The 25287-nt window shown below is 32.8% G+C and overlaps 1 protein-coding gene across 1 annotated transcript in view; it reads right to left on the bottom strand.

Moving 5' to 3' along the window:
* LOC127710435 (uncharacterized) overlaps positions 1-25287 on the bottom strand; it is a 56512-nt gene that overhangs the window by 25123 nt on the left and 6102 nt on the right. The window contains exons 2-9 of the mRNA XM_052216264.1: positions 14478-15111; positions 12007-12247; positions 11333-11401; positions 9705-9785; positions 7661-7966; positions 5706-5825; positions 3640-3716; positions 1139-1504 (exon numbers count right to left, since the gene is read on the bottom strand). Of these exons, the coding sequence (XP_052072224.1) occupies positions 1139-1504; positions 3640-3716; positions 5706-5825; positions 7661-7966; positions 9705-9785; positions 11333-11401; positions 12007-12247; positions 14478-15111 (1894 nt within the window). The remainder of the gene's footprint in view (positions 1-1138; positions 1505-3639; positions 3717-5705; positions 5826-7660; positions 7967-9704; positions 9786-11332; positions 11402-12006; positions 12248-14477; positions 15112-25287) is intronic.

Here is a 25287-nt window from a genome sequence, read left to right as displayed (position 1 = left end):
TATAAACAAAATGGTATAGATGCTTATGCAGGTTTCAGAAATGAACTTTTGACCACATACGAAATTATCAAATTGATTAAAGCTAAAACAGCAAATTTTTAAATGATATAAAAAGATACATATGATCAATAATTAATATCTACTAATTTTAGAAATACGATAATTTTGTAAAATTGCATCATGTATGCATTAAATGGATATGTGCACGTGGTTGAAAAACGGGATGCTTACTGGAAACGAATGTACAGTAGTTGTCTCCAAACTCATTAGCGTATTATCATATGACAGCTCAACCAGAATGTTTTAACAAACTTATTAAGATTCTTAGACTTACCACTGACAATATTTAATGAAGTCAATGATCATTAACTGTACATTTCCCGTAAGCATGTTACTTCATCTATTCCAAAAACGTTTGTATTAACTATGATTGGTTAAACAAACTACTTATAAATATGAATTCACTGGGTAATTTCCCTGGTTATTCAGTGACTAATTCACAGGGATACTCGGCCAACTGCTGTAAGTCGTAAAATTTGTCATAACAGCAAAGGAAAGTGCAATAAAGATGTTGTAGATGATTTTTTTTTATGAAAACCAAAAGTTTACGTTTCTGAGTAATTTTTTTTCAAATTGTACAAACAATATAGTCACTTGAAAAAAATTCACTTGAAAAATGTCACGTGAAGTAAAATTCACATGAAATTTATGTGAAATTAAGGTGGAGTAATGTGAAATTCAAGTCAGCAAAGTTTGCCTGTGTAAGCTTTAGTGCTCTGTATTGGTGCATTTATTTTCTTGATACTGCATATACTGTTGAGATCATGTATGTAATTGTTTTGTCCTATTCCATGAAATTTTACTTCCATCCACGGATGGATGCGTAGTACACATGCTATAATATTTTGCATGTATAATTTTATACATGGAGTAAAAGAACTCTCAAAAATTAACATAAGACAATTACTGTCATTTCATACAATTTCAGTGTCTTCATTAAATAGTAATGACAATTTCCGTTTATGTAATATTCATGATATTGTTATCCCCCTCCCCTCTTTCCCATTAAGAGCGGTTTCTTCTGGAATGAACTTCAGATTCGTAAAGTGTACCCTCGTGTCTCTCGCATACAACTTACATGATGTGTGCCTTTAGATACGTGTTCTCTAAATAGTGAGTTAGCATCTAAAGGTTGCTTTATAGCTGCTTTAGATAACAAAGGCGAGTCAATTCTGGTACGTTGTTTCTGAACAGTGGGTACACCATATTTCGGGGTATTCATTACACCATATTCAGACTTCACAAAGAACGATGGTCCTGGAATATCAGTTATCTCCCACCATTCTCCCACTTGTTTAATCAGGTAGTAAACCTGGCCTTTTTTCATAAAAGCAACTTGTTGATTGTCGACAACATGAGTGTAGTTGGATAGTGCTTCAATTTTGACATGAGGAAAGTCCGCATACCTAACTTCGTTAAGATCTATTTTCTCATAAGTAGTTCGCTAAAATTATTACAAACCTGATTATAGTAGACGTTCATTTACATAACTTATAGTTTAAAATACGCCTTTTTCATTTCAAATTAGATCACAGACAGCTTATAATGATAAAAGGTATTTTAAGAAGGTATTTTTTTAGACCTAAAAAGTACAGAAAAAAAAAGTTAAACAACAAATCTTAAATACAATGTCATATGACATTTAACATTGAATATACTACTCAGCTGCCATGACAAGAGCCGACCCAGATTACAGTATTTCTTATTATTGTGTTTGTAAGAAACTTTCGGTTTTCATGTTCCTAAACTTTTTTTGTGTAAAAATTGCAACGATAAACCTCTGTTGAGGTTAACGGTGTCCACTTATTCTCATAATTAATATTTTTACATATTCATTGATATTTCTGTCAGTCTCACAAGGAAACGTTTGACAGTAGCCATAATGTCGTTGTTGTTATAATTATTTGAATGATCAATTTTCAACGACAGTAGACAGTTGATAGATCCTTCACTTACATGATGGTGAAATGTCTTTATGTGATTCCGTTTTATAATTTGGACGTCATATATTTTAGGGGGCCAAATCAACAGTTTATCTACCAGATTGATCCACGAAAACAGTGATGATATTTATTTTTATACAAACACTCATTTGATAGTCATAATTTAAAAGTTGTATAAATATAGGAATAACCATGATATAGATAACAGGAAATATAGGTTATATAAAACATCAACCTAAAAATAAAGAAACCAAAGAGGCATCTTAGAATCTCTTACGATTTTTAACAAATAGAAGTTATTAATTCAATTTATAATAATTCCCGTTAAAATGCAAGATTGTTATTGGGTAATACGAGGCAGGCATTTTACTCTATTCTATGGCTTCATTGGCGATATTTTTTAAATGGAATCCTCTTGTGCATACCAATTATAAATTGATAAATAAAAGAAAATGCTCAAGATCTACGTTTCATCCTCAGACCTTTTTCATAGACTGTCAACAAAAATAATTACGTCTTGCCTTACCGTTGTTGCTTATCTAATAACTGTAACGTATTTATGTTCATGACGTCATAGTTATATCTTTTAATTTACAACTTAAAAGACAATGATTAAAGACCATTCCGTAAAATAAATTAAATAACTTATTAAGTAACCTCTCATGAAATCGTGTTTAACCTTGGCTAAGCCTCGGCTAACAATGTTTTCTCGGGTTAACAATCTCTAAATATGTTTATCTGTGGGTCTGCACTAAATACAGATATATCAAGAATTGTATCCAACTGGTGCTTATAAAGCAAAAACAGCACGTAATATTATAAGCAAAGACAAGAGCTACTAATAATAGTAAAGTTTCTATTTGTATCGCAATTTAACTTGCCATTAACAAGGGGTCGCAATAGGAGCGGTATCTGCTTTTCATACCGGAGCACATTAGCTCACCCTCAGTTTTTATTTGGGTTGGTGTTGTTCAGATAGTTTTCTGTATGGTTCATTGTGAACTGTTTGTTTCCCGTTCTTCTCGTATCTTTTGGAAATTGTGCTTTTTGCGCGACGAATGGTTTTTGATTACCCCTTTGCAACGACATATCGCCGCGTTCGCTTGAACAATGCTGTTCTTCGTCTCAAAAGTCACAAATAAAGCCTTCAACACGGTGCAAAAATTATCTGAAGTCACTGCAAGTTTAAGATGGCCCTAGCACCGAATTGAGCGGATTTCTGTCCTGTTGTCTATTAAACTTGCGTAATAGAGTTAAGTACTTCCATACTACATACTGTAAACACCGTTCATTTTTCAACTGGTCGAGATTAAATGTTTAAGTTAAGATCTCAAATACTACGTACATTAAGATTCTAAAATGTGCTTATGCTTGCTCGCAGTCAGTTGTTCTTAAGGTCTTTTGATCGTTAGGCTTGTCGTTTTTGTATAGTTAGTGGTTTATGGTTGCAGGGTATATTTAGACCTGTGAATGTCTTGGAATTTTGTATCTTTGCTTTGCTGTCTAGTTGATGCTTTTCTCGTTGTTCACATTAAGAATATTAACGCTTCTCGTTTTCTTTGTTTTGAATCACTTGCACAGATTTAAGTAAGACTGCATGTACAATAATATATTAACCAAACGTTCAATGACTTACATTTTCAAATGTATCAAACTTTAATGGCATTACAGATCTAGAGCTCTTTGCAATCAATGGATTTATCTGTGCATATGCTGTTAAGAAATTGAAAATAAAACAAATAATCGAAACATAACAAGTCAAAACAAAATACGTTTGCTCAAAATCACGGCGGAAAGTTTGATATAGTGAATTTTTTACCACCTGATCAATATCTTCCCTAATGGCCGACAAGCTATAAAATGAAAACGTCACTTTCATTTGCTCATTGGATCAATGTAGGAATTTTACTAATGGATACAGAAATTACACTACAACATCAGTCTTCAAACTTAATTGCATACAAAATAGCGAAGGTAGCGAGTAATCCTAACACTCTTCCTAATTCTAACCATAAGGCATTTATAAATTGATAAAGAATTTGCTCAAAAAGACAGTGCAAAATTATTTGCTTGAATATGAATGAAAGACCTACCAAAACCCCTAGTCCCTCTTAATATAAAAAAGGAGATGCAGTGTGATTGCAAATAAAACAACAATCCATAGTCAGCTATAAAAGGACCCGACATGACAAAAAGTTAAATGTTTGAAACCAGAAAACTAACAACCTTATTTATAAAAAAAATAAAATACAAAAACAAAACTAGCATACATAATCCAACTACAACCGCTGAGGAGTTACAGGATCCTGACCGGTGACAGATACATAAAGAATGTGGCGGTGTAAACATATTTGTGGGTGCTCAACCCTCCTCATTACCTGAGACAATGGTGAACATGTAACATGTCATCAAACTGTACAAACTGTTCACTGTGTGGATGTCTTACCTCAATTGATTGGTCGGAAGTATCCAAAGAACTAACACAAAACAATTGATACGAAGCACCGATAAAAGAGTACGGTCTCGCACTTACTGAAAGGTAGTTCAAAGCCAATAACAAGTTATACATTAAAAATGTTCCCCAGAATTAATCATTACACACCCAACAGATTAACTGTAAGAGTGTGAAAACATTTGAGAAACGTATGACCTTGCGCAATGCCAAAATGTAAGTAAACAGTATCGAGAGAATGTATCATCATATCTATTCATAATTGTTTAGGAATATTTAGATTAAGTCTTAAATTGATAACATTTAAGAATAAGTTTGATAGGTTTTTTTAGAGATCAACTAGTTTACATAAATCGTATCTAAATTTGTGGACTCTATAAACAACATTATCGTAACAAATAGGATGTGATATCACGTTTTTAGTAAAAAGTCTACAGATAATAATTCAAATATGTGTATCTTTCAAAAAAAATAGTAAAAGCTAATACAAATAAATTTTTGGTAACAAAATTGCCGACCTATTCGTTTCTCGTTAAACATAGATAAGGTTTATTATAATTTTAAAGGTCACTACAAACACGAGCATAACGAACAATTTGAGGAATATACAAACGGTAAAGAGAGGCCACAGAACCATCGCCATCCAAAAAATACACAAAAATCGTCTCTTAGGATTATTTTTTTTTCGTTCTTTATCGGTCGTTGAACGTCAAAATCCTAAGGTAAAAAAAAAGAGAAAATGAATGTTCTTTTTCTTGCATTCATACAATCGCAACGAAATATACACATGTAACATGTAGAAAATACTGGAAAATTAACAAAAAATGGTGAATGATTATAAAAATGTAAAAGAAACCATGTACTATGGAATTTAAACTTTGTTCGAAATCCTCTATGCGAAGTGGATAATGATTTACAATATGGTTTTGATCTCCCATGAGGCAAAATTTTCAAGAAACTTAGCTTCAAATACACTCAATCAAAGTTAACATTAGAAAACTTGCTATACTTGTTAGGTTCCTTTTGGCTATATAGCTCCTCAGCACTTTAACATAATTAGCTTTCAATTATTACTTTTGACCGTTTCTATCTGACAAGAAAAGCGTTTTGGATAAATCGAATCAATAAAGTTTTGTTTTTATTTATTTTTTATTTATTTTTTTAATTGATAATGCAAAATACAACCTATTAGAAAAACATTGTGGTATATTATGCAACATGGTATTAATTTCAGTTTAAACCATACATACAATTTTCCGTGTCTCCCAAAGTTTCGTCCATATCATTGGTCTGTGTGGATTTCTCTTCTTTGAACTTGACGCCAGTAGATTCACTCTGCATATCTTGTTTGCTACTCAACATATCAGTACCTGTAATTGTTTTGTTATTATTCTTAACGTTATATAAATATACACTAGGCTATGTGGAGTGAATGTCAGTGAAACAATTATACATCATAGACTAAATGACGCATATGTAAGAAAACTCTATGTCATCGTTCGGGCATCAACAATGAGAAAAGCTATTGATAAACAACACAACATACGAAACACAAATATAACTAGGTTTGCCATTGCGAGCAATAGCGGGTGTCACCCGGTCCGCCAATTGCAACTAAACTGCTGCCATTTTGAAATTCTAAACTGTGAATGCACATATATGCTTGATGTGGTTCATAAGTGTTTCTCGTTTCTCGTTTTTTATATAGATTAGACCGTTGGTTTTCCCGTTTGAATGGTTTTACACTAGTAATTTTTTGGGGCCCTTTATAGCTTACTGTTCGGTGTGAGCCAAGGCTCCGTGTTGAAGACCGTACTGTGACCTATAATGGTTTACTTTTATAAATTTTTACTTGGATGGAGAGTTGTCTCATTGGCACTCATACCACATCTTCTTATATCTATTGACGACACATATTTCTGTATAGTTACTGAAATTTTGAAGCAATTTTTTTCCACATTTTTCCTGTTCCCCTTGTACCAACAGTCATTTTGAAAATTCAATAGTCAAACGGCAACTCTACACATGCCATATACCATTTCTGGAATGTTTCATTAAGTTTCGAACACTTTCCTATCTTCACATTTGTGATGTTTCCATGGCAATGTCAGCCATCTTGAAAATGCCATACCCCAATTGCACATCTGTACATGATGGGTATTATCTTTGTATAGTTCTATCAACTTTGATCCATTCAATTCATAGAGCTAGACTGGACGAGAAGTGTGGATGAAAATTGTAATAAAAAATAGAAAAAGAAAAAGAAACGTTGAATAACACCGTTCGCAATGACAACATAAAAAGCTATAATATAGGGTATAGATAGATATTTCTTTTAATTCCGTGTTATGAACAAAATGATGTGCGTGATAATAGTCGCAGAAATAACATCCCAACGATACATACAGTACAAATACATTTAGAGGTAAACACAAGCAGAAAGAAGAGCTGATTTAATCCTAACTACGGACAGGAATACGCACATGCGGTGGGGGCAAACTAAAAAAGATATCTTTCAAACCAACCATTATAATTCATCTACTAGTACTTTAAAAAAAATATCAACAGCAAATACCATGCATATAAAACTGAACTGTGTATTTACGTCACAAGTACATATATTTTGATCATAGATTGTGATGTCATGGAACGGAAACTACTCGTTTGTACTTTTGAACTAGGTGAACTTTAAGACAGAAAAACATGGAAACCTTAGATAAGAAGTGCTTATTTAAGTACATAATTACGCTAGATTCACCACAACATGTGTCTTTAAGAGCACCAGCCAGATATATATTTTTTTTTATTACGTAATTTTTGCCATTTTTTTAGAAACATTTGAATTTCACTATCTTTCGACGGTGACATGTAAAAAGCTTAAATTGCCTAGCATATTGTTATTGACGTCTATAGATATATCAAGTACTTCCGCTAAGGAACAGCCTTTTTGTCAATTGTAAGCTTTTACTCCGTTTTTCAGACCTCACTAGAACTTTTATGATAAACAGATCTATGGTCTACTTATAGTTAAATTCCTTTACATATTGGTTTTGTAAAGTGTTTTGCAACGTCCATTAAAATTATTTTTTCCACTTAAAAAAGTAAATACAAATTAGACCCCCCTCTTAAAATGAATCATTACAATAAAACTTAAACAAAATACACGTGTTTTGTGCATCTGCACTTCAATCTCAATGCAACTTACTTTCTTGCGATGGCTTGAAAGTAACATCAACTTCCAAAATGCGTTCATCTTTAGTGTTCATATTACACTTATCGATGATCATCTTTATAAACCGTCGAACTGTTTTATTAAACATATCTGATTTTTCAACAGCATAGGGCGAAACCAACGTTCCAATTACAATTGAACCAATGCGAATAAATTTAATGGTTATATTCCCATCGAAAGTTCTCTCTAGCTCTATAGATTTTGCTATTTTCTCCAGCTCTGCTTTATTTGTGTTATCATCTGTTTTAATTTTCCATTCAACAAAGTAATATTTATGTTCTGAAAAAGAAATTCTGGTTTATATGGATTTATAAGATAATAAAATTTGTATTACAAAGTGACAGAACAAACAGTGTAAAGCGTAGTATAAAATGTCAAAATTTCTATATATCCGAATTTGATTTTTGTGCTTATTCATCCTTACTACTTTCTTTACTTTTGAATAATGATCTTAGAATTATATTATCTTTTATTGTTTATCTAATGTATACTGATCGTTAACCTTATAAATTTTGTTACTGGTAATTGATCTGCATTTAACTGTTTTGGTAGTAAATGAGCATTCCGTCTTTTTAGTAGCTAAGTTACTGCAGATAATAGGTCTAGTTCTTTACTCAAATTAGTTAACTCTGATGCACAAAAAAAATTGGTTGGAGGTTTTTTTAATATATTTAAATTTTGTAACGAGTTTGTCTTATGTTCATAGTCAAGATTTATTTATCAAATCCAAAACAAAATAAATAAATATTTTTCATTTAAGAAGAGATAACTCAGACAAACCAATTGTATCATTGAATATACTATCAGTTTGTCTATATTTCTTGTACGGAAAAAAACATGTAATAGCCTGAGAGCATTCTTTAATAGCTATAGTCTCATATTTTATTGCTCAAATATATCAATTGATTTTCTTTCTATTACTTTCATTGTAAAATCCTGGCAAGGAATTAGAATTGTTCCCAACCCTTAGCTTAACAAATTAGCTAAGTTGCCTATATTTTTACAAATATCACGGAATAAGTACCCTTAGGCAAACTATATGAACATTTTTACATTTTTGTTAACACTCCTAAACCAATTCAATCTATAATTCTGAGTATAAATTAATAGTATATATTTATGCTCAAATATGTACTTTTTAGTAGCGCTTTATTCATCTTGCTAAAAATTGTGTTGTACAAATGACAAGAAACTATAAGGAATGTACGTTAACCATAGCCCTCCCCCAAAAGATAATAACATAAGCGGTACAAATTCCAATGCACCAAATGCTCATTTCGACAATTAAAGTCTCCGCAGTGATGCTCTAAGTCAACATTTAAAAAAAGAAAAAACAAGTTGAAGAGCCGATAAAAAGCAAGCTGGACATAAATTAAAGCTAAACCTAGACATGCAGTCAGAGTACAGCACGAGGGAGTTACATTCCTTCACCTAAAATGATTTCTAAAATTTAATAACATCAGTTTTCAATAAAAACAATATCCATATTTTGAATATGACTTCGCATGGCGGTTTGGGCTTGCACAGCAGGTGACCTTTGCTATGTCAATGCAACAGGTCTTGCTCCTTTTGCAGTGCATGTGATTCCCTCAGTTTTTTGTGTTACCTTAATGGGTATCATCTTAATCGATTTATGTGATTTTTAACATCGGTAAACGACATTGCCTTAATTTTTCATGCCAGTTTAAAGTATTGCTTCTTTGCTTGTTATACTCAAGGGAGGCTAACAGTCTACCAGCAGAAAAATGATGGTTTGTTTAAGAGGTAAGACAAACTTAAAAACAATTTTACAATAAAATCAGATAAAATTGCAATTAATAAATTTGGTGCGTCCGAATTGCTTTTTTGGGTCATCATGAATGCTCAAACCTGAAAATATTGAGAGCCAAGTACTAGAATTCTTGAGATGTTTTATGAGCAAAATGGACCTTTAAAGCAAACATCCATCTACGTTCGATTGTGTTTGAGGGAGTTGGTACCTAAGTTGCAAAAAGGCAAGTAATTGTATTGTGAGTACCATTTGTCGAACATGCAGTTGATGCTAATCCTTGACATTCATCTATTCCATTATCTGAGTCATCTGTCTTGATCTTTTTACCTAAAATAGATGTTCAGCTATCGTTTAATTATTTGCTTAAATCTATATGTTCTGCATTTCTATGGGTACGATGTTATGATATATTATGAGGATGTCAATTACATGGCGGAAGTCATAAGTGGAGCAGTAGCTATCTACCAATACGGACCACATAATTCAATTCTACTTTTTAACAGGGATTTTATTTGTTTAGTTTTCAGTTTTCACCTCCATATGTACCAAGTGTTAGATTAGTTTTATTGATATTAAAGAAATTTCTTGGTATTCCTTAACGGAAGATTTTATACACACAGAAGAAGAAGTATACTTAACAACAAAATTATTTTCATTTACCTGTGTATAATATGACGCAGGTTTCTTCAAAAGTGATGATTTTCTAAAAATTGTTTGACATTTTACAGTGATATCATACTTTAACTTTGTTTAAACCTGTTTATTTACTTTTGACTTTAATTATTTATCCCTTGTAATTTTTTACTAACTGTGTATTTGCATTCAGGTGTCACAGGTCAAATTAATTCGTTCTTTGTGTGTTAATTTACATTTTTTGATTGAGTTAAGCCTTCCAATTGATATTTTATAGTGTGTTTTTCTATGTTGTGATGTTATACTATTGTTTCAGAAAAGGGAGAAGGTTTGGTACCATTACAACGTTTAATCCCGCTGCAAATGTTTGCACCTGTCCTAAGTCAGGAATCTGATTACAGTAGTTGTCGTCTGTTTATATAGTCCATACGTGTTTCTCGTTTCTCGTTTTTATATAGATTAGACCGTTGGTTTTTCCGTTTGAATGGTTTTACACTAGTAATTTTTTGGGGCCCTTTATAGCTTGCTGTTCGGTGTGAGCCAATGCTCCGTGTTGAAGGCCATACCTTGACCTATAATGGTTTACTTTTATAAATTGTAACTTGGATGGAGAGTTGTCTCATTGGCACTCATACCACATCTTCCTATATCTATTCTATGTAATTTTTTTGTGAGTTAATATTTTACTCTAATGAATTTACTTAAATTTAATAACACGACACAAGTTTTGTGTAAATAACTTTTGTTTTGTGTAGTAAACTCCTTAAAGTGGTCAAAGCATGGTATCTGATGTAATGATACAAATATTTCCATTATGCAATTATCATTGATATCAATAAAAACATGATCAAGTGTTTAAAAAAATAATACACAAGATGATGAAACCAGAAGAATTACATTTTACTATAGGAGTGTTTCGGGAAAGTTGTTTTGATATGGTCGTATCATGTTACATTGTTCTATGCATTTTCCCAGTTTTTACACAGGCGATTTTAGCAAACAGCGTGATTTTAATAAGTTTTCACCTAAAATATTCGACTACAACTTTCTCTTTTGATCCCTTCACCTGACGAAAACCTTAAATTGATGTGACATTACAGAACAGTTTATATAATTTTTTATACAGACAAAGCTGTGTTAATCACAATACTTCATCGATATCTGACGTTATCACGTGACTGCTGTGTGTAAAATTGGTTGGACAGGGAAACAGCTTTTATCAGAACAAAATTTTTGAATACCGTCTATCATTGGCATATCCTTGACGTTTGCAATCACAAGCAACTGTTCAAACTTCTCCAACATAACTTCTGAAATAAGGTAATCTTAAATCATATTTAACAACAAAAGAATTCTTCTTTTTATATTTCAAATTACGTATTGGAATGATTAACATTGTGATTGTAAATTTATAGTTCATTAATTATATAATTGCACTTAATTTTGTTTATAAACTCTCAGCGGTTAATTAACCTAAGACGTGTGAGTATGTTCTGTTTATGTCCTTTTTTTTTGTTATGCTTTAAACGATTTATATTGTGGTTTTATTAGTGCAATACATTAAATAATAGTATTTTGCTATTGACCAGTTCTAAATTTACTGCAAGTACAATAATTTACAGATACTGAAATAAGTGCATCTAATTAATAATACAAAATCTTAGCAAGACTACACATTAATACATGTATACAGACATATGAAATGCTCAAAATTGACATTTAACAGTGGTTTTATTTTACTGTCTTCGACGTATAAACAATAATTTAATGTTTTGGCTAGAAAGAAATTTACCCTTTTCCCCGCATTCTATATCAGTATTTGTTGACTATTTTTGAAATTGGATGTTACACTGCCTCTCTGTTTATAACATAATTACTAAAGATAAGAATTAAAGATTCAAACTTTCAAACTTACGATGATTCTGATTTCTCTCTAAACTTTCACGTTCTTGTCTTTCTATAACTTCTTGAATCTTTCGTTTAAAAACGTCATCAGAAATACTGTTTATGACGTTGTTATTATTTCCGAAAATAATATTTTCAGTTTGTACATTGACAACTGCTACTTCCTGTGTATTGTTATTTCTGTTTTCGTCTGTTTCAGTATCATGCTTAAAACCAGGTGCGGATACAGTTGTCTCAGAATGAAGCCTTGACTGAAATACAGATTCACATAGTATTATTTATGAACAAATGAACTGAAAAACAAATAAAAAAGTCTGCAATTCAGTATGAATGTGATAAGTGCTTTTTAATTTTGAGGTCTGATGTATTGTTAAAAAAATCTATAATACATGTTTATAAGCTTAACATACGCCATTTAAAGCTTATTTAAATTAAGATTATATATACACTCCATTTCCTTTTATTTTCTATACAAAAAAACAAATTTCTGTAGAAAAAAAGGTGTTTTATCATGACGTCTGTAAAACGTTCAAAGTAATAACTTCAATTTTACAATTAGAATCCTTGGTTTAATGGTTTCATTGTAAGCAGCAACACTCATGACATTCTTGTCATTGAATTTAGCTACCTTCATTGTCATTTTTGGCTTGTGTTTCCTTTCATGATTTCCTTGATAGAGGGTTACTGCTCACAAGGAAGCTATTTCACCAAGAGTTGAAAGTGGTGAAGTTGAAATCATCCCTTCGTAAATTTTACTGACGCCATTACGAGTTGGTTGACCTTTATGGAATATCTGTTTCACAGAAGACGACGGATATGTTCCAGTTGTCGTAACTACAATCTCGTCCCCTTCCCCCGAATGTGACCTACCGAATTAGACATATCACCGGGCTCGTACTTACATGATCAATACGACAGTGCCACATGTGGAGCAGGATCTGCTTACCCTTCCGGAGCACCTGAGATAACCCCCAGTTTTTGGTGGGGTTCGTGTTGCTCAGTCTTTGGTTTTCTATGTTGTTTTGTGTACTGTTGTTTGTTTGTCTTTTTCTTTTTTAGCCATGGCGTTGTCAGTTTATTTTCGACTTATGAGTTTGAATGTCCCTTTGGTATCCTTCGCCTCTTTTTTAGTTAAAACAAAACATGATGCGAAACATTTACGGTATGTATGGTATCCTTTTTTTAGTTTCATTGGATAGATTCGATCACCATATACATCAAACTGAATTATTCAATAGAGAAGCTTCATCTAGATAGCGGAACAGTAAATTGATAAATAATGCTAAATTCTTTTCTATATTCTTGAAAAGCTCCTGTATGAAATCTGCCGTATACAAGTCAAGAACCAAGTCGACAAAAGAGAGGCGAAAGATACCAAAGGGATATTCAAACTCATAAGTCGAATACAAACTGACAATGCTTTAGCAAAAAACGAAAACGACGAAAAGACTAACATTACACAACACAGAAAACTAAAGACTGATCAACACGTAGCCCATCAAAATCCGGGGGTGATCTCATGTGCTCCCGAAGGGATAGCAGATCCTGCTCCACATGTGGCACCCGTCGTGTTGCTCATGGAAATAGAAGTCGCGTGGAAGAATTGCATTTCATAGGAAAATAAAACATAAAGACTTTGTTTTATTAGCAATGCAATCATCTTGATCCTTTATATTTGAGCTTGTATACCCCAAACAAATACACCATATAACTAACGGTACTCACACGTAAGCGCCCCTCCATACACAAAAGATAGCCTATTTGTTCGGAAACTGGGAACTGTGAAACTTTGTCATGGTTGTATTCAGAAATTTATGGTTTAGATATTCTATAAAATTCCTTCTGCAATAATTGGGTAGCATATTTGCAACTCTGATTCACGGTATGGACCAACAGAAGGAGTTAAGTAAACATCACACCCGCACGAAATTATATCACTAACCCTTCAACAACTGGAGTCGTCTTGAACATTATGTTTTAAAAAACCTTGTTACAATTTCAGGTCTAATCATTACAAAGTAGCAATATAAATAACTTGACATTAGATATGCTATCGTAACAAAAAAATCTTTTTCACATCAAAATCTCATTTTAGAAATTGGCGCCTTTGAACTAGGATCTACGACAAACATGAAGATTGGAGCTTTCTCATTTCAACCTCAAAATTATCAATAGTTAAATCTCCTCTGCCTCATCGATTGACGTGTTTAAATTGCAATTAATATATTACGCACGTTCATGTTTACATTATACGGACTTGCTAAACAGAAATGTGCAAAATTGAACACTATCCTTGGTCATTTATGATTGCGATTTCAAGAAATTGTTCATAATATAATGCTATCAAAAATTAGAAAGCGAGTTTTTATGTTTTCGAAACATATTTCTTCGCAATTTTCGCAATTACAAAAATATCCCAAAAATCTCTGAAATAAAAATTCAATGAAACGGCGCGTTGTATCATGGAAGATAACTACTTACTTCCACACTGAACTCCTCTTGCATCATATCCCAATATACCTCAATGTCACACCATTCTGGAGAGGCCATTCTTAAAATTGATAAGCGTTTGACAAATTCCTTTTCATTCTTCCGGCTTTTTAATACTCGTAAAAAGTTTAAAATGATTTCTCTTGTGTCAATCCATATGCGGTTAAACTGTTGATCACTTATATTCTTAAAGCAATTATGAGACACTTCTTGTCTTTTTTCATAAAGGATCCGAATCCACTTATGTTGTTCATGCTCTAAATTGTCTGCTAACAACAAATACTGCACAGTCCATATATCTAAATCATCTAAATAAATTTTCTTAAAAGCAACACTGGTAATTTCAGACATTGAAAATTCCTCAGGAAATGTAAATAGCGATTGAAATAATTGTTTGCTCCCTTGAACACAGCTATTTTGACTATTTGAATCTGAACACATGTGACAACTGAAATATTTCAAATGATGATAAAGTTGAACTTTGTGATCCGTCACAAATTTTGCTAATTTTTCATTTGTAGGATCATCGTCTAAACAGTTGTATATGAAGAATTCTTCCAAACTGTCTTTGCATAAATCGTATAACAGATACAGCAGCTGTAAAATTTTTCTATCTGCCATTTTTCTAAAATTAATGAGGTGAATAGTGTTATTATTATAAAGACAACTTTCAAGTTCATGCACGCTCCCATTCGTTTCCTATGTCACAATGCTTATGGTATTACGTTACAGTCAGAACCGATTTGTCATTTACATCGTGTGACCTCAGGTTTTACTAATTCATCAGAAACAACTCGAAATGGGCCTATAAGTAGCTTATGATTCTCAATATAAATCAATAATACTTATTCCTACTTTCCAAATTAACAAAATGGAATAAATATACCCTTATTTCTGGTATATATGATTATGCAAAATTCCCTGTAGTCGAAAACACAATTATGTTATAGAAAATACATCTCAACGACCGAAATTTCTCCATTTAATTTGGCAATATTTTTCATAAAAGATCTGTTCCGACACATGGTCACATTTATGTTAAAGACCCGATCTACCTGATTTGGAACCAAAATATGTTTTCTATTCTGGGGTTGAGATTGTAACATTTCAACTACTGAGCACGCGATATTTTAGGACTTTAACAGTACTTACAAATAATTCTAGACACTTACAAATAAAATTCCGAATTTGAAATGGTAATAGATGTTGCAAAGTATATTAAAGACATTTGTGAGGAAAAAATGTTTTGAGTTCTCGTTGGGACTGTATGTATTGAATCAATTTGGAAACGAAGATGAATTGTTGTACAAGAAATTGGATTTGAATCCAATTAAGCACACCAAATTTGGACATCTCCGAGGAACAAATAGTTTGAGTTCCCTCGGGCCTTGATGCTATCGAATTAACTTCGAAACGAATATATCATGTATATTGAAATGATATGGAATATTTCATATCCTGGGGAAATTGAATATTATTGTGATACAACATGAGTTGGAATTAAACACATTTGTTACCGAGTGTAATCCTCTACCTATTGTTTTAAAGAGAATTAAAGACATTCTTTTCGTATGAGGTATTTAAAATCCTGTTTAAATCACATATCTTTGTTCCCTAACGAATGCTATTTTTGTATGAAACTCTGATCCACACAAAAAAAATGTTCTGAAACTGACATCTTGTGTGTCCCTGTCCGAGGTTAGGAAGCTGTAATTCAGTGGTTATCGTTTTGGTGCTGTATATATATCATTATATTTGTTTTTCGTTTATTATTTTATACATAAATCAGGTCGTTAGCTTTCTTTTTAAATTGTTTTATATTTGTCATTTTGGGGCCATTTATATCTGGCTATGCCGTATTGAGTTTGCTCATTGTTAAAGGCCGAACGATGACCTATAGCTGCTAACTTTTACTTCTTTTAGTCTCTGGTGGAGAATGGTCTCATTGGCAATCATACCACATCTTCTTATTTTTATATTATATAGATGCTTGATTTCTTGTTTTGTAACATATTTGCTATGCTTGAATGACGTGTTTTTCAACTAACAATCGGCTTTTCCATAGGAACCAAATGTGTTTCTCTTTTTGCCGACTTTTCCTTTTAGTCATATGAGGCATATTTCATGCAGAAGCGTCTTTGAAAAAATAAATAGAGGCTAGCATTATCCTTTAAATTCATGTTTTGCTGTAAAGATGATTTCCTCTCACTTTTTACTAGTAATTCAATGTTTGGTGACTATGTTAAAGGCATCTAATCCATCGAACATGAAATAAAGGATACTCCAGATACAGTTAAGTCTTCCTCATATCTTGACTTACATTTAGAAATTGACATTGAGGGTCGGTTGTGAACAAAACTTTACGACAAACATTACAAAAGAGATGACTTTAGCTTCCCAGTTGTAACCTTTCCGATTTTTTTATCAACATTCCAGCAGCGCCTACATATGGAGTACATATCTCCGAGAAACGGTTTTAAGAGCTTGGAGTTCCTATAAATATTTCCTTGATAAAGGGTTTTACAGGGAATCTGCTTGACCAAACGTTCCAAGTACTGAAATTGGAATAATCATTTCCAAAAATTTTACAAAAGCCATCACGAGTTTGAGACCGTTATGGAATAAAAGAGGGACGAACGATACCAGAGGGACAGTCAAACTCATGGATCGAAAACAAACTGACAACGCCATGGCCAAAAATAAAAAGACAAACAGACAAATAATAGAAGGGAATAACTGTTTCACATATGACAGCGGATATGCTCTAATTGTCGTTACCCCAATCCCGTCCTCTTTCCTCAAAAGTGACCGTATGAAATTTATCAACGACTAACTTACATCATCATCACGACGGGTGACATATGTGAAGCATAATCTGATTTCTATTCTTGAGTACATGAGATAACCCCTTTTTTGGTACAGTTTTCACATCCTCTAACATTAGAAAGTGCTATAGCAATAGCAATCGAATACGAGGCTTTTGAAGGGTCAACTAGCATGACTTGTGAAATAAAGAAACCTAAAGAACCCCAGAGAGATATTGGCGTTAATGCCGATAAAAAAGTAGAAAATAGGGTACATAAGGAAGAAAATAAAGATTTGACAGAGTTATGAACTGTTTTCAAGAATTGAATAAAAGAATTGATGAATTAAGTAAAAACAATCCCTGAAAAATGCACTAGATGCTCAAGATTTGCCCATAACAGCACAGAATGTAAAACTCCTTTCTGTAACATATGTAAATCAATGGGTCATTTTACAGCAAATTGTAGGTCAAATAAGGATAAGACTGAACTAAACAGACAAAATAAAGACAATCAAAACAGTAATGATTTAAACCAAAAGGGGCAGGACTCGGGGCCGCGATTCTAGCCCAAAATACTGAAACCAGGCCCACTATAAAGATAAATGAAATTAAACAGTGTGGTCTGTTTGCAAAGGATTTTTTTGAAAATCAGAAATTTGACTTTTTAGTAGATACAGGGTCAGCTGTCAAATGTATTTCTAAGTCCTCTTATGATAAACTTAAACTTAAAATAAAGTATGAACCCATCTCTACTACTTTAGAAGCAGCTAGTGGAGAAAATCTTAAAGTTTATGGCAAAGTTAAATTATCTTTTAAAATAGATGGTGTTTCATTTGAACATGACTTTATTGTTGTAGAACTAGATAACATGTCAGGAATATTAGGCATAGACTTGGTAAATACATCTGAAGCTCAATTAAACATTTCAAAAGCCTTACTCATTATGCCAGATGAAACTGTGATAAAATTAAAGAAAATACAAAGCAACAGTTGCGCTTTAATTAGATTAAAAGAAAGAATGTTAGTACCCGCTAATACTGAAACAGCTTTTAAAATTACAGTTCCAAATCATATGAGGGAAAATAACATGTTATTAGAACCTAATGCACATCTAGCAAAGCAAGGAATTTTAATATCCAATGCATTAATAAATGCCAAAGATAATAAAGTTGTCATTTCTGCCCTTAATTGCACAGATAGAGATATAACACTGAAGAAACTAAAAGTTGTAGGAAATATTCACTCTGTTAGTAAAATTTCTGAGTCTTTAGGGTTTGACCAATCAGATACTGAGGAGTTACCTGAACATTTTAAATGTATGCTTGAAAAAGTGTCCTCTAAACTTTCAAAAGAACAAAAAGAGAAAATAAAAAGGCTTATTTTTAACTTTCAGGATATTTTCTTGGGACCCGAAGGAAAATTAGGTCGCACTGACATTGTTAAACATACTATAGATACTGGTGATGCTAGGCCCATTAGAATTCCTCCGAGGAGAGTTGCTCTTGCTCAGAAAGACATAATTAGTCAAGAAATTGACAAAATGTTGAAAGATGACATAATAGAGCCCAGTAATAGTCCCTGGAGTTCCCTAGTCTTACTCTGTAGGAAAAAGGACCAGACATGGAGATTCTTTATTGGTTATAGAGGCCTTAACATTTTGACCCGCAAAGATGTCTACCCTTTACCCCGTATTGACACTTCTTTAGATTCGTTAGGAGGGAATAAATGGTTTAGCACGATCGGCCTAGCTTTCGGTTATTGGCAATGTTTAGTTGATGAAAAAGATAGAGCAGAAACAACCTTTTCTTGTCATCGTGGATTATTTCAATTTAAAGTAATGCCTTTTGGCCTAGGCTTGTGCAATGCACCTAGCTGTTTTGGGAGACTTATGGAAATTGTATTACAAGGCTATCAGTGGGAAAGATGTCTATGTTATTTAGACGATGTTATCATTTTTGGACCTACTTATAAAAAAGCACTTGAAAATGTAGAATTTGTTTTTGAAGGATTTAGGCAAGCAAATTTAAAATTAAAACCCCAAAAGTGTTCTTTATTTCAACATCAGGTTTTATTTTTGGGACATTTAATTACGGATGAAGGCATTGCTTGTGATCCCTTAAAAATTGAAGTTGTACGTGATTGGCCTACCCCTAAAAATATCAATGAGGTTCGTAGTTTCCTAGGATTAGCAGGATATTACAGACGTTTTATTCCTGAATTTTCTGACATTGCCTCTACTCTCACTCATTTAACTAAAAAGGGGATACGTTTTGAATGGACCAACCCGTGTCAAGAGTCTTTTGAATGTCTTAAAAGCAAATTAATGTCTGCTCCTATTTTAAATTACCCCTCAGAAACTGGTCATTTTATTTTAGATACTGACGCCAGTGGACATGCCATTGGTGCAGTTCTTTCACAAATTCAAGATGGTGAAGCAAAAGTTCTTGCCTACGCCAGTAAAATGTTAAGCAACACCCAGAGAAATTATTGTACTACTTACAGGGAACTTTTGGCAGTATTAACCTTTGTGAAACATTTTAGATATTATCTGATAGGTCAAAATTTTAAAATAAGGAGTGATCATGCTTCCTTAAGATGGCTTACGAATTTTAAAAATCCAGAGGGGATGGTGGCCCGTTGGATATCGGTTTTAGATAAAAGTTAACCCTTTAATGGCTGAAAATGATCAAGATTTAGACAATAAAATTCCGTATGCGGACGATATAGAACATAATGAAACAATAACCCATACTGAGGACTCTGAGGCCCTGATAATATAAATGAAAGTCTAGATTTTTCAAATTGGTTAAAAATATGGTCTAATGAAGAAATTAAATCATGGCAAGAAAATGATTCAGATTTAATTAAAATAATTCAATTAAAAACTCAGTCTGATGCAAAACCTAGTCGTGAACAAGTGTATTGTTCTTCATATGAAGTTTGGAAATTATGGAGTGACTGGGAATTACTAGAAATAGTAAATGGAATTTTGTATAAACAATATGAAAAATTTAGTAAAAATAGTCTGGTTTTAGTAGTCCCTAAAGAATTAAGTGTTAAAATCATGAGGGAACTTCATAACAATAGAATAGCTGGTCATTTAGGTAGAGACAAAACTTTAGAGTCCATTAGGCGAAGGTTTTATTGGCCTGTTTTGTCTTCGGATGTAGGCTCATGGGTGAAGGATTGTTCTATTTGTGCCCGAACAAAGCGAGGTCCTGGGTTAGGTCGTAATCCTCTTCAACAATCTCAAGTTGGATTTCCTCTTGATAGAATAGGCATTGCTATTGTTGGTCCTTGTCCTATAACAGAAAATTGAAATGAATATATAATAGTTTTTTCTGATTATTTTACTAAATGGTGTGAAGCATATGCCGTACCTAACCATCTCGCACTTACGGTTTCAGATAAACTAATCCCTGAATTCTTCACTAGGTTTGGGATGCCAAAACAAATACATTCTGATCAGGGGAGATAATTTGAATCTCTATTATTTCAAGCTGTTTGTCAAATTGTAGGTATTGAGAAAACCAGAACAACCCCCTATAGACCCCAAAGTGATGGTTTAGTTGAGAGATTTAATAAAACTCTACAAATCATGTTATCCTCCTTTGTTAATAAAAACAGAATGATTGGGATGACCATTTACCTTATCTTCTCATGGCGTATAGAGCAAGTGAGCATGATAGCACAGGGGTTACCCCTTTATAAAATGATGTTTGCACGGGAAATGACCTACCCTTTAGATATTTTAGCTGGAAATCCAAAGTTTCAAGAAAATTTATGTCCCAATGAGTATGTTAGTTGGCTTAAACATAGTTTTGAAATAACTTTTAATTTTGCAAAAGATAATTTGTCAAAAGCTGCCACTAGACAGAAAAATACTTATGATAGGGGCATTAAACCTAGAAACTATGAACTAGGAGATTTTGTGTTGAGATGTTATCCTCCTACTGCTCACATTAAATTGGGTTTAGGATGGATCGGGCCGTATAAAGTCCTTCATTAATATTCTGAAGTTACTTATAAAATAAAAGAGAGCCCAAACAGTAGGGAAATGATAGTTGACGTAGCTCACCTATAACCTTATCTAGGGACAGTTCCTTTAGCTTGGTCATTAATAAGGGAATCAGAATCGGAATCGGAAGGGGAAGAAAATTATATTACCCCAGAACCTAGCTTGGATGACTTAGAACAAGATGAAGGTCCCGTAGATAATCCCGTAGATAATACTATTTTTAAAACCCCAATACCTCCTAGACAATCCAGGTGTGGTCGAGCCATTAAGAAGCCATTGCGGTACTCCCCAGATGTAATATAGTGTAAATAGTTTATGTTTTTAATCATAATACACAGTATATTTTATTATGATGAAATTTGGTTCCTTTTCAATTGAATGGAGATAATAAGAATGTAAGTTCTTGTCCATGTTTCCGGTATGTATTTCATTAATTTTTATCATGTTTATCTTAATTATAATTTATTAAGGAAAAAGAACAAATATTTATGATTTAATGCACATACTGAGTCACTATGTTTACAATATATATATATAAGTTACAATTATACATGTATGTGTCATGAATTAATATTCGTCAGCAGCTGTATTTGCATTGTAAGAATTGAGAATTTAAAAAATCTCTACGTATACACTTCTTTAGCCTAGAAAAAAGACTATCATTATTTTAAAATATTGATTGAGGAATATATGAATTTGATTTTCATTTGACCCATATAAAAGGGCTGTTCTACATTTATAACAGAACTCAAAATAAAAGTCGAGACAAGTCTTTAAACTGATTAAACAGTTATTTCTTAACATATGTAATTGCTTGTTGCGAGAAATATGCGAATTGTTCATATAGAAAACACAAATTATCATTTTTATTTTTATGTAATTAAATGTATACCTACTGTAACTTGGTGACTTAAGTTGCTGTTATTTTACAGTTGGAATCTCTACAGGTGCTCAATACCGAAAGGGTTCATCCCATCTTCTATGAAGACTACATTTGCCCCGTGATAAGTTGTGATAGTAGGATATTTACAAAGTTCCACCAATATATGAGACATTGGCGAAAATTCCATACACGTACGTCATCTGGTTTGCCATGTTCAGGCTGTGTTCACTTCAGCAAGACAAGAATTGAAGACAAGAGTCTACTAAAGAGACTTACAAGGTAGGTGCATTCTAATTAATGTAGCCCATACTGTTTTTAAACAGTCTACTGCTCTAGATGTAAGGGAGATAATTTGAACCATTTACTTAATTTTTACCTTTTTGGCTTCGCCACAGCTCGGAAATAAAAACTTGTTCATTTAAAATGTAGGATTTATTATTAAGATAGAAATAGGATTAAAATTTACAATTAAAAAAGGGTTAAGTGTAAGATTTTGCAAAATATAACATAGGGGAATTTATTTAAGGAAATGATTTATTATTGAAATATGTATGTTGTCTTGTGTAAATATACTTGCATAAATATATATGTTTTAGTGTGAATTAAAATTTGAAAACTTTATCGTCTCACTGATTTAAGAAACAGAGACTCAGGTCCTAGAACCCGGAAGTAGTTGTTGTATGTGGTCTTGGTATCTTTCATAGTTTAATAACTTGGTTTGACTTCGAATCTGAACTATTCTATTGGTATATTGTCTTTATTTTAAATATATGGGCATTGCTTAGGCATCGTCGTTCAAAGAATCAATCGACATAAACAAATACCAAACATAACAATCTAGTTCATATATTGAAACACAGATTGAAACCAGCAACTATGACTGCCTCCGGTTACATTTTTGGTGGCCAATGTGGGGACCTGTTGTGAAACTTCTGTCCTTAAATCAAATAAAGGTGTTAGTTTAAGTTTTACTAAGTCTTAAAATTTAATATTTGAAGTGTATAAACAATAAATTACAATTTAATTAGACTTTGAATTATTTTTAAGAATTTTATAGAGAAATAAAAATAGTTTAAGCTTAATAGTATCTAAAACAAATATGGCTGATAAACTTCCTCCTGATGATTTACCTTACTATAAGAGCCAGTAAGATGACATTTATGAGCAGTGTAGAACAAAACTTGATAGCTTACATGTAAATACGACAGATCAACCTTATATTCCGTCAGATCCCTTGTTGTTTAGCCCTATATGTAGTACTCATGAAATTGAATTGTATGAGCCTAGAGCTTTTTCACAGGCATCTGATAGGTCGACAATAAGGGGGGACTACTGCTTATATGATAGACGCGAAATAGGTTGGCCCTTCACGTGAACATAAGCGAAATATAACGGAAGACAGATGCTTACACAGCAAATCTTCTCTCCCCGGAGTGTCTGAAGGAGCAGCTGATTATAGCAGTAGTAAATTCAGAACTCAACCACGTACGCTGTCCTTTCTTACTGTAGACAAAAACGCAACTGCAACTCCTAGTTACAGAAAACACTCTACATCAATTCTAGCACAAGGTAACACTGGTTCAATTAATAGGAACCTTGTGTTACCTCCGAAGGTATCTGTCAGAATGTCTGACGATAGCAGCAAAGAAATCAGATCTCCTATTTATTTGAATTTACCAAAAAGAGAGTTAAATATTGCAAGTAAGCCAGCAATAACAAATTTAAGTACGGCTCCTCTCAAGCAAGTTTCTTTCCGTAAACCAAATTCAATCATGCGTAGGGAAAAAGAGCCAGATCAGTTTGATGGGAAAAATGTAGACTGGCAAGATTACATTGTTCATTTTGAACAAACGGCTCGTTGGAATCAGTGGAGTGAAGACGACATGGCTCAACAATTGTGCATTAGTCTTCGCGGCACAGCTCAAAAGTTGTTAGGTGATGCTAGACATGAAACATTACAAAGTTATTCTTTGATAACAGAAATGTTAAGTGGCGTTTTGCACCAAAAGAAAGAATAACCGCATATCGAGTTGAATTTAATTCTCGTGTACGTAGGAAAAATGAAAGTCTTTCTGATTATGGCTATGCATTAAGAAGGCTGGTGAGATTAGCTTACCCAGGCCATGATAAAACTGAAGATTTGGCAATTGATCTATTCATTAAAGGTCTTGAGAATTTTGAGCTCCAAAAGCGAGTACAGTTTTCACATCCTCTAACATTAGAAAGTGCTATAGCAATAGCAATCGAATACGAGGCTTTTGTAGGGTCAACTAGCATGACTTGTGAAATAAAGAAACCTAAAGAACCCCAGAGAGATATTGGCGTTAATGCCGATAAAAAAGTAGAAAATAGGGTACATAAGGAAGAAAATAAAGATTTGACAGAGTTCACTAAATCAGTTATGAACTGTTTTCAAGAATTGAATAAAAGAATTGATGAATTAAGTAAAACAATCCCTGAAAAATGCACTAGATGCTCAAGATTTGCCCATAACAGCACAGAATGTAAAACTCCTTTCTGTAACAAATGTAAATCAGTGGGTGATTTTACAGCAAATTGTAGGTCAAATAAGGGTAAGACCGAACCAAACAGACAAAATAAAGACAATCAAAACAGTAATGATTTAAACCCAAAGGGGCAGGACACGGGGCCGGGATCCTAGCCCAAAATACTGAAACCAGGCCCAGTTGCGCTTTAATTAGATTAAAAGAAAGAATGTTAGTACCCGATAATACTGAAACAGCTTTTAAAATTACAGTTCTAAATCATATGAGGGAAAATAATATGTTAATAGAACCTAATGCACATCTAGCAAAGCAAGGAATTTTAATATCCAATGCATTAGTAAATGCCAAAGATAATAAAGTTGTCATTTCTGCCCTTAATTGTACAGATAGAGATATAACACTGAAGAAACTAAAAGTTGTGGAAATATTCAGTATGTTAGTAAAATTTCTGAGTCTTTAGGGTTTGACAAAACAGATACTGATGAGTTACCTGAACATTTAGACTGTATGCTTGAAAAAGTGTCCTCTAAACTTTCAAAAGAACAAAAAGAGAAAATAAAAAGGCTTATTTTTAACTTTCAAGATAT

The sequence above is a fragment of the Mytilus californianus genome, unplaced genomic scaffold, assembly GCF_021869535.1.
Source record: "Mytilus californianus isolate M0D057914Y unplaced genomic scaffold, xbMytCali1.0.p SCAF_8, whole genome shotgun sequence".
Classification (NCBI taxonomy): Eukaryota; Metazoa; Mollusca; class Bivalvia; order Mytilida; family Mytilidae; genus Mytilus; species Mytilus californianus.
Note: the sequence above shows the minus strand (reverse complement) of the source record. Positions and strands in the feature narration are given on the sequence as shown.